Source organism: Austrofundulus limnaeus, unplaced genomic scaffold, assembly GCF_001266775.1.
Source record: "Austrofundulus limnaeus strain Quisiro unplaced genomic scaffold, Austrofundulus_limnaeus-1.0 Scaffold0, whole genome shotgun sequence".
NCBI lineage: Eukaryota > Metazoa > Chordata > Actinopteri > Cyprinodontiformes > Rivulidae > Austrofundulus > Austrofundulus limnaeus.
Genome location: NW_013952402.1, coordinates 3,809,685 through 3,820,112, shown reverse-complemented (window position 1 = coordinate 3,820,112; position 10,428 = coordinate 3,809,685). Strand labels below are relative to the sequence as shown.

The window sequence follows — 10,428 nt, the reverse complement described above, 5'->3', positions numbered from 1 at the left end:
AAATAAGAGTGACATTCAAATGCTGCAAACTCTGAGAAATGATGAAAAATACTGAGCAAGAACTCAACAAAGAAGGGTGCCCACCTTTACTTTCTCAATTTCCGGAACCGCAGACAAAAGCATACAAGCAGCAGCTGCACACACACACACACACACACCCACACACACACACACACACACACTGGTTCATGTCCTGTTGTAGGCAGGTGTGTGTTGTACGTATACAGCTCACACACACCTGCTACAACAGAGCCCAGCTGTCAACGTGTCAACCTTTACCTTAAACATTACCTGACTGAGGACACACATTCACTGAACMCTTCACACCTTAACACACGCTTAATGACACAAAAATATATATACTTTTTCTTCAATTTTAAACTTTGTACTAATACTTAAAGTCAGTAAGATGTATGCGATTTTAAATATTTTCTTTGGCCTCCTTCAGATTATCTGCTTTGTTACTGGATAAATAAAGCATAAAGGATGTTACACATCAGACTGCTATGCAGTGATTAAACCTCACCTCCTTTTTCTGGCTGTGGTTTTCTGGAAATTATAAAAAAAAAGTTGCACATTTAGAATAAAAAAAGGAACTAATGTCATTCCAAATAATAATAATAATAATAATAATGAAACTGAAGGGTGATTTTATGACCAATAAATAAATGATAAGCCTCGCTCGCTTTGCCACCGACCCCTTCGCTATTCTCTCTTTTCAAGCCTGACTTTGGCCCCCCCTCCAGCTCGCTTTGCCATCCCATTGTGGGGGAGGGGTCACGGCAAAAAGGCGCATGAGTGACAGATAAGTAGATGACTGTGCAATCCCAACCCTCATTAAAACTCTGCGCTTATATCATCTGCAGCCGACCCCTCCTCATCCGCTCCCAGCCCCGGCAAATGATACCCCGAAGAGAGGAAGGGGGGTGGGCTCAGAGGGAGGGGGGCGCCGCTGCTCATCAGTTATTCCTGTTCTCTGACCTAACCTGACAACCAGCTCCAATAATGAGACAAAGAGGGATGAGACAGAGAGTTTTTGCCAGAGACCAGGATGTTGACAAGGAAGTGAACTGTCCTAAATTGGCAGATAATGGGCCTGCTGCGGGCCGCGCTGTAACAAATCATTGTTCAAACCTCCTTCGCTCTGTTTCTGAGACACACAGTGCATCTCTAACAAGTGGCCCTTCAGCCTTTTGTCCCATTTTTACAAGCAAAAGCGCAAAAAAAAAAAAAAATCTACAACACATAAAACTCCGTAAAACACAGCCTAAAATACAACAAAGGAGTTTTTTAATATCCTTATTTATTCAACATCTTTTGGTATATTCATATTTTTTTTCTATAAAAAATACATGAAAAAACTGCCAAGCATTTGGAGTCAAAGGGTTTTTCCTAAAGCTGCGTGGCCTTCCGACCGCATGGGGAGGCTCCCTGCGTGATTTCAGCCGCAAACAGCGAATAACCCGAGAGCTAAGAAATTGCAAGTACAGTAAGTGTGTTTAACAGTCTGTTTTTGTTTTGTTTTTGTTTTGTTTTTTTCAGGCACAAAGATCCCAGACGGYGGATACGTCACTTCTTTAGTCAGGACTTGAATGGATTTAAGACTAAAACGTTTCATTAGCACTTCAAGTGTAACTGAAATGAAAAAAATAAATAAAATGAAGAGTAAGTTACAGCATGTTTTGAGCATTACTAGTGTTTTTGTGATCGGGGGGCTTAAAACGGTTCTTACAAGTGCTGTCGACAGACAAAATAACTCAGAACGGATTGTGAGAGAAAGGAAATAAAATAAAAATAAAGGCTTGCATGAGAACAATAATACCAGTTATGACGCTGTAACAGAACACTGATTCTGATTGGTTACTTGGTCCCGTAATGCTTGGTGGAGGATTGGCCGTACAGGCCGTAGAAGTCGGCGTGCCGGGCGGTCTGCGACACATCCATCAGCCCCCTCATAGGGAAATGCTGCAGCGGTTGAGTCGCAGGAAGCGGGCCGTGTGGGGGGAACTCCTGAGAGGTCATAGAGGGGAAGGAGTCCGACGGCGGGTACGGAGGCTGGGCGCGAGCCGCGTTGGCTCTGGAGCAGCAGCAGTTATTCAGAGTGCACATCAGTACTTTCCTGCCTTCGTACATGGCTTGTTGCGACGGACCTCCGCCGGGAAAGTGAGAGGAGGGGAAGAGGTTTCCTGAGTGGCGGCTTGAGCTAGACCCCAGACCCACCATGTGATGGGCTGCCGGGTCCAAGAGGCGACTGGAGGCGTGAGGGTTCTGGGGGAGGACGTCTGAGGAGTACACGGAGGACGCGTGGTGAGTTTGATCTGTCATGAAGGTCTTTTTACTGCTGTAGAGCAAAGGATCCTGGGAGTTGGAGTTTTCTGTGTTGCTCTCCAGGAAAGCCACGCTGTATTTCCTCTTCTGTAGTCCCGAACCTGCGCCCAGCTGGGAGTCAGCAGAGCCGCTGTGAGGCTGGACTATCTCAAGAACAGACGCCTCATTGAACGGTTCTGACAATTTTAAAAAATGTTGGTTTTTGATGGTGGTGGGGTTGAGACAGAGAAAGAAAAGAGACAACAATTATTTTCGTTCACATTTTCAGGTCGCCACGAAAGTCTTCATTCGCTATTTTTCTTTCCTACCTTCAAGCATTTTTCGCAAATTCTTCTCCCTCGTTAAAAGGTCGGCGAGGAAATGCTGAGAGTTGAGCTGGCCCACCCTAACCGGGGGGATGGCACCACTTAGGTGTGAGTTTGACCTAAAACAAGACACACAAGTGCAACTAAGCCCACATTCAAGCTGTTTGTAGAGAAGAAAACCAGCTGGTCCTCACGTCTGAGAGGTTGAGCTGTAGGCAAATATTAGACTTGGTTTATAAAGTTATAAAACAATAAAATGGAGGAGGCTCCATGTTATCTTCAGCTCCCATTAGCTGAGTACGAAAAAAATCTGAACATTTTACAGTTTTTGCCCATCAGTTTTTACAACTACAGTATTATTAAAATAGGATTGTCAAAACTTAAAATAACAAAAAATATAAATTTTAACAATCATTTATTAGGTTTTAAACTTATYTTGTTGAGAAATTACACATTTTAGCTGTTTTGGCCAAAAAAAACAAACAAAACTGCAGGATCTTGTGTGTATTGGGAATGACTCTCAGATACACCAAACTGATAATTTACATACATTTTCCAACAGGATGATGTGAACAAGAAGAGGTTTAGTTCAAATCATTAAAAGGTTCCACATGGCTGATTCAAAAACAGGTGAATAATTAAACAGGTGTGTGAAAACCAGAGCTTTCCTGTAAAGAGGCTTACCTGTCCATTAGCAGCTGGTAAGGTTTCGTGTTCTGAAACAGACAATAAGTTGTGTGAATCATTAAACACMGTTTGTCTTCAAAGAGCTTCACTGAAAGAACAGAAAACTGCAAATACTGTCAAATCTGCGGGGCTCTGTGTAGCAAAGCCCTGGCTGAATGTAACTAAATGTGAACTAAAGGTCATAAAAGGCCAGCTAAAACCTAAATGTAGCTAGTGTTTTGCTACCTTTATTTTCTAGCTAACTTTTCACTATGTTCAGTTCACTTTTAGCTACAATTASCTRGTGTTTTGCTGCTTTTAGCYGTAACACCTGTTTCAACCTCTGCATCAAATTCATCAGTCTGCGATTTTACAAAACCTAAACAGCAGTTTCTCTAGTTTTGAGTTTATTTTAGGATGTACGGCAGTGTTTTGTGGCGCTGTAGTTGTGATTACTGTAGACACGAACATGCTGTCTGAGCAGAAGAAAGGAAAAAGAGGAAGATTTGATTTGCACCTTCATGAAGTTTATACTCTCCGCTCTCTGGAGGCACGTGTGCACCGAGCTCAGGAGTTTTTCTGCCTCCTGCCGTTTCTCGTTGAGCATCAGAACCTGCTGGGAGTTCTTCCTCACGCACTTGATGAACGTGCTCTCCAACATCTGCATGGCYTCTGCTTGGTTTGCCTCGAGCAGCGCGTGCATCTTCTGGTACTGCGCCCGGACTCGCTCCTTCAGCTCGGATACGGTCTCCTGCGGAGAAAAAAAAAAGAAGTCCAGAAATAAACAGAGGGATGTTTTTTTTTTCTTATCATAACTTTCATAACTTGAAGACAATCTTCATAATTGAACCTCTACCTTCATAAGGGTCTTGTCTGACTCCAGCTTGCTGAGCTGCCCATCAATGTTTTGAACCCGACGATCCAGTTTGTCCTGCTGACTCATTAGCACGGCCTGTGAAGAGATGGCACAGATTAGGCCCGCTGAGCCACAACAAGATCCAGTAAAAACACACAAGGACAAAATAAACCCAGACTCTACAATGTGACCTMTGCAAACAGGCTGCTACACGCCGCTTCCTCCACAACTCTGATTAGACAAAGGAAACGACAGCTGCCGGCGACAAACAAGCACAATTATCCATTGCGGGGGGGACCAGTAAAGGCAAACAGGGTTGCACAAACCCACGTCCGACTGCTGCCAAGTTTGTCAGGAACCACGCAACATTTAAGCGTGGTTCGCTGCTGTCAATGAAAAGTCAAAGGACAGAGAAAGAGCCGGCTGATATAATCCTCCCACATTTGCAGCAGGAGACAAAAATCAATCCGTAGCCACAAACTGACAGCCAACTATGAACAGGGGAGGTCAGGAACACTTTTTAATAAACTGTTTCTTCACGGGGAACCGTGCCCGCATAAGAAAACCCCTGCTGTCATGGCAACAAAGCCCGGTCGCTGTATATGATGGAGCCACTCTGTATGTGGGGGAGCGTAAAGGCGCTACCTGGTGCTTTTATTTATTTATTTATTTATTTTTGACACATGCATTTCTCCTCGCAGTTTACTCTGGTCTCTGTGTCATTGACAGTTTGACAATCCTGTGTGCACAACGTCAGGGTGTCAGGGTCAGAACCCCCCCACCCCACCCATCCCCAAACCTCACATCCTTAAAAGTCAAGAGTGCTCACTGGGGGGGAAAAAAAGGAAACAAGAGCAAAGGAACTGGTTGCACATGCCAACCAAAGGCAGAAAAAGTGAGAATGACAGGAAAAAAAAGTAGAAGCATAAAAAAAACAACTTTAAAGCAAAAAGTTTTAAAAAAAGAGGAAAATGGGGAGAATGAGGACATTCTTGCAGCCCCTTGAGGGAGTTTCAGGGATTTCACATTGAAGTAGCTTCAGTAACAGCTTCCTGCAGCTGTTGACATGTTCAGAAGAAGCTGCAGCACAGAAAACTGTTTTAAATAGTTTGAAAACAGGGGTTTTAAAAAAAACGTATCAATAAAACAGCTTATTTGTTACTTTTACTGCAGTTAGCTGCCATTTTTCACACAGTCAAAATGATCAAAATCTGTTGAAAGAAACTCAATTATAAAATAGACTATTAAAAACGTGTCCTAGTGAGGAGAGGACTACAACAAAAAACAAAAACAAAAAAAAAAAACCAAAAACAATCTCATTTTATTTAATCAGGACAGTGTGCAATTAAAACATAAATGTAAACACATTCAATGAACTGCACCAGATTTAGTCTTAGGCTAATTTACATCTGTAGTCCCTCCAGACAATAAACAAACACCTAGGGGAGATTAACATTTAAAAATGTAATGAAAAAGACAAAAGAAAATGGACTTCATTCAATGCCTTTGACAAGAATCCCAGCTTGTAAAAGTCCTTTACAGCAGCTGTGAGGATTTCTGGGATTTTTACCCCCAAAACAGTTTCTTATYCTAAGATATTTAAGTTGTTTTTCATCTTCCTTTACTTTAAATTCTGTCAACAAACTCTGATGATGAGTTGACTTCATTAAACTTTGGCAGTAATCACCTTTTCACCTTCAGCTCTTTGGAGATTATGGGTGTTTGTTGCGAATAACTKAATTATTTCCTCACTTCGTCAGTGAAATATTTCAGGAGCGATTGTTTGAAACACACAAATTATGATAGACCCGCCCCCATGCTCAGTGCAGCCATGTTGTTCTTCAAACTGACCTTTTCCTCCAGGGGCTCGTCCATGGAGGTCGTATTTACGCAGAATAGACATCACCTCTTTGTTTGGTAAATGTTTCTAAATGTTTCATAGAATTGTTTTTCAGTCAAAAGACATTTTTATTGGCCTTCTAGACCATAATTTAATGTTATCTGCCATTACGTTGCAAATCAGTGAGCAAATTCTGAAAATGCAAGACACCGTCACAGCTACACCAGCTGACTTTTGAGACCTTTGATGAAACATTTAGGACTTGGAAGCCTTGCAAGCTAATTATTAACAAACATCATACATTTATCATTCATAACCTTTAAGAAATATTCAAATCTTTTTTATCTTCTACTCTTTTTTTCCCTCTCCAAGTAATAGAAATTCTGACTGAATTTTGCTTCATCAAGGTTGAATTTCCAAAGTTTTTGCTGCTGGAAATTTTTTTAATGAGAGTGGTCTGAATCAATAAAGTGACCATAAATTCATAAAAACATTTAAATTATCGAGATGTGAAAAATATTCTACTGAACTGAAGTAAAAAAAAAACAAAAAACACAGCAGAGTCATATGACAAATCTCTCTGGATTTGTTTCTATACCTCGCTCACATTACACACAGTCAGCACAGCCAGGGGTAATTGGAAAAAATATTGATCAGCGCAGCTTTATACGAAAAATACATTTCCGATAATTTATTAAGGCGTTAATTGATTGACACTGCAGACTTTTTGTTTCACTGATGCCAAAACAGAAATAAGAAATGGGATCTGTTTAATGAGCTGTGGTGCTGACTGAGCCTAAAAACTTAGTCATTTTATTTTAAAGAGATTTATATTATTTAATATTATTTAAGCGTTTTATTCAAGTGTCTGCATGAACAAACCAACCAGCGTCAGATTCAAGAGTACTTTGCAACCTTTACAATCAAAAGAGCCATTTCTGCTACTGACGCAGTAATAAAATGTGTCCAGAGACGCAAAATAAGCTACAACTGTGATTATCAACTGGYGGTCTGTGGACCTTTTCAAGGCCTTTTCGGGAACTTTTACGGCCAGTGGAAATGACATAATAAAACAAAAAATATATTGCAAATTTTATTATTTATTATTACTTTTACCCATCAGGACAAATAAAAAGACTATACTCATGTAAACAAGAAAATACTTTATATAGTTTATACCTAATTTCATAAAAAATAGTACAACTGAATTAGGCTTATTTTTTTCTAATTCTTATTAAGTAGTTTTTAATATACTTTAAAGGTAATTCTGATGGATTTGAGAGACAGACAAAAGTTGGATTATTTAAGTAAACAACAGGCTAGCATAAGCTAACATGTTTTACTTTTTGTATTAGTAGTATTGATCACGTATTTGTTTACAAATTGATTTTTTATTGTGGGTATAAAAACAAAAAAATATTCTGTTATGTTTGGTCACATTTTCAAAGAGCCACTGTAGAGGGACCAAAGAGCCACATGTGGCCCCAGAGCTGCAGGTTGCAGACCCCTGGTCTAATAGATCCCCAGGGAAGAGGATTCTGGGAGTGAAGCTGGGCACATCCATGACCAGAGTACTGGTCTTACTACTTACTACTTAGTACTTGAAAAAATAACTAAAAATAATTAGTAAAAGTAGAAATAATTTAACAGAAAATGACTTTGGTACAAAGTTTTTCACGGATAAGAAAATTCACAAAAATGCACACAATAATCAGGAAAGTAAAAGTAAAAGTACTTCACCATAAAAGCAAAGTGTTGTATTTACTTAACCAAGTCAACTGGTTCCAATAAACTCAGTTGTGTAAATGTCAAGTAAAAACAAATTGCTCAAATTGCTCAGCCTGGGTTTGTGGAACCAGTTGACTTAACTTGGTTAAGTAAATTCAACACTTCATTTTTTTTAGTGTGCAGAAACAACTCCTTTTATGATAATCATGGTTAATTTTGTAACATGTAAGTGTCTAAAGTAAAGAAGTTAAAGTATAATTTTTATGTTTCGAATGTAACAAAATTAAAGTTACAATTAAAAAAAATACTTGGTAAAATTACAGATGCTCAAAAAAATTACTGTAAAAGTACTGTAACCAAGTAAATGTACTTTATTACTCTTCTGCCCGAGACCATGGTTTCCACTTCGTAATATTTTCAAAATAAAGCAGGATGGACGAACCTAAACTCAATATGTTGATGTTATGCAGACATTTTAATATTTATGTCTTTCAAACTGTGCCTTGGAGTGCTGTTTTTGAGTGTAAAATGTATTAATCAATGTTTATTCGTTAGTAAACCCTGAAACGTGGATCCAATGATCATTTAGTCTGGCTACATTTCTGCTCTAAAACCATAAAAGTGGCTCTAACAAAACCCACACATGAACATCTCAACATCTCGTTTCCACAAGAGGAGCCAAAAATACCCCGTTTTTAAAAACAACCTGATATTACCTGTAACAACTGACTTTACCTCTAGTTTATAACAGTTTTCCACCAACAGCTTTCAGTCTGCTGGTATTAATCATAATTGGTTTGTATTTTCAGTGTGAATTTTGTATTGACTAAACAGGAAAGAAAACTTATGTAATGGTAAATAATGGCTTCACGTCATGGCGGCAGCTTTTMTTTGCGCCGCTCCCTTCTCGGTTCATCAGTCATATCTTCCTTTCATCATCGGTTCCTCCTATTCCTTGTAAGTCGGACAACAGCACGAGGGGGCAGAGCCCACCTTTAACGAGCGTAAATCCGCCAATGACCACTTTCCGCGCTGTCCTATTTAGGCATCCAGACTCCAGCAGGTTGCCAGGAAGCTCATGTTTAAACRAGGAGCCTCGAGCTCAATGAACAGAGAGCCTCTTTCACAATCAACTGACAACTATTGCCTATTTCTGATGTCAATGGRTTGCCCTCAGCATTCTAGGGGTCTGACTCACTCCAGCCAAAGCAGAAGAAAAACGCAAACAGCCCAGCCTTCATGTGTGACGGTTTCCTGCCGAGTTGCCTCAGAAAAGCAAGGTGAGGTTGTGCGGGAGGGGCTGTCCTCCTCCGCTTGTCCCAGTGATGACATTACCGTTATATTGCTCTTCCTGTCTAATCTTAAAATTACCAGTGAGCCCGCGGAAAGTTACTGTAAAAATCTCCTCTGAGGGCCAAAAATAACCAAAGATGTGAACACACTCTTGCTACGTTTTTTCTTCTTCTTCTTCTTCTTTGTTTGTCCCAAAAGCAACAAAAGTGCAGCCAAGGGAATTTCAAATGCTTTTACCAAAATAGACCACAGCTCCGTCAAGGAGAAAGACCTCTCAGTAAGTAATGACGAGAAGCCACTTCGGCCTCAAATTACTTTAACAAACGGCCCAGCTCCGAGGAAGCCTAAACTTTTTTGGCTGCTGCAGAAATTAGAGTGCACTCCGAGGGTGAGGGCCCGAGCACGGACTGTGTTAATTTGAGAAGAGCCAGGATGTGTTTTACCCTGGGAATATACGGTTGGGAAAGGAACAGAAAGATGGGTGGGTGGGTGTGCGCGCAGGCAAGTGTGTAAAGGGAGCAGCTGTGGAAAGGGTCGAACAGACGTCTTTTGTCCCAATAATAGCTCCGAACCAGGGAAACGATTTGATTTAAAGACTTCAGCTGATGTGATCTACTCTGGAAGAGAAAATGTGCCCGCAAACTTTTTTTCCTGTCTGAAACAAAGCCACAACTATCAACAAGACAGCAACACAGCAAATGCTAAAACTAATTTGGTTCCCGTTCCCATGCCTTCATCAGTAGGAAGGACGGCGAAAGAAATGCGAATGAAGCAGTGTGGGTGGTTGGTACCTTTTAACTTGTGAAAGGAGAACGAGCTGAAAAAAAAAATCCTAACAACCCAGTTATGCATGCTGCCTTATGCAGGACACAACTGTTGCTCACTTGTTGCCAATTTCTTCACACATTGTGTAGCATCTGGTTCCCACMTTCCTGTCTTCTTTCTCTCAACAACTCTACGAACTGACTTTCTGACATTTAAAGCTGCTCAAATTCTGAGTGATTTGTATGGGGCGCCAAGCGTAAAATAAAACGCTAAGAAATGTCGCTAACGCGTTTTCATTATTTAGCTCATTTTCTGAGGGTAAAATTCTGGTTTAAAAATCTCCACTAACATTTTGTTGCTATTTAGCTCACTGTCTTACATTTTGCTCATTTATACTAAATGGTTAATTTTAAAGGGGCAATATTATGTGTTTCTCTGGCATGCATTTAAATACTATACCATAATAAAGTATCTGTGTCACCTTTAGTTGTTATTAAAATGCTGTTTTTATGTTTAAATAGAAAATAAACTTATCTTCTCATCACTTCCTCTTCTAAACGCCTTGAAATTGGCCTCTGTCTCTTTAAGAACCTCCTTCCGCTTCCGTTTTGCCCATTTCTGTAGCGGGGGAGGGGCTGCCATTATGC

General features: G+C 40.3%; 1 protein-coding gene across 3 annotated transcripts in view; it reads right to left on the bottom strand.

Annotated features, from left to right (window-relative positions):
* Window positions 1-1,286: 1,286 nt before the first annotated feature.
* The window catches only part of LOC106525500 (probable E3 ubiquitin-protein ligase TRIM8), a 15,656-nt gene continuing 6,514 nt past the window's right edge, over window positions 1,287-10,428 (bottom strand). For all 3 annotated transcript variants that reach the window (XM_014019803.1, XM_014019949.1, XM_014019876.1), the window contains 5 exons: window positions 4,156-4,251; window positions 3,817-4,050; window positions 3,318-3,349; window positions 2,637-2,752; window positions 1,287-2,504 (listed from right to left, as the gene is read on the bottom strand). In XM_014019803.1, the coding sequence (XP_013875257.1) occupies window positions 1,861-2,504; window positions 2,637-2,752; window positions 3,318-3,349; window positions 3,817-4,050; window positions 4,156-4,251 (1,122 nt within the window). In that variant the 3' untranslated portion in view covers window positions 1,287-1,860. The remainder of the gene's footprint in view (window positions 2,505-2,636; window positions 2,753-3,317; window positions 3,350-3,816; window positions 4,051-4,155; window positions 4,252-10,428) is intronic.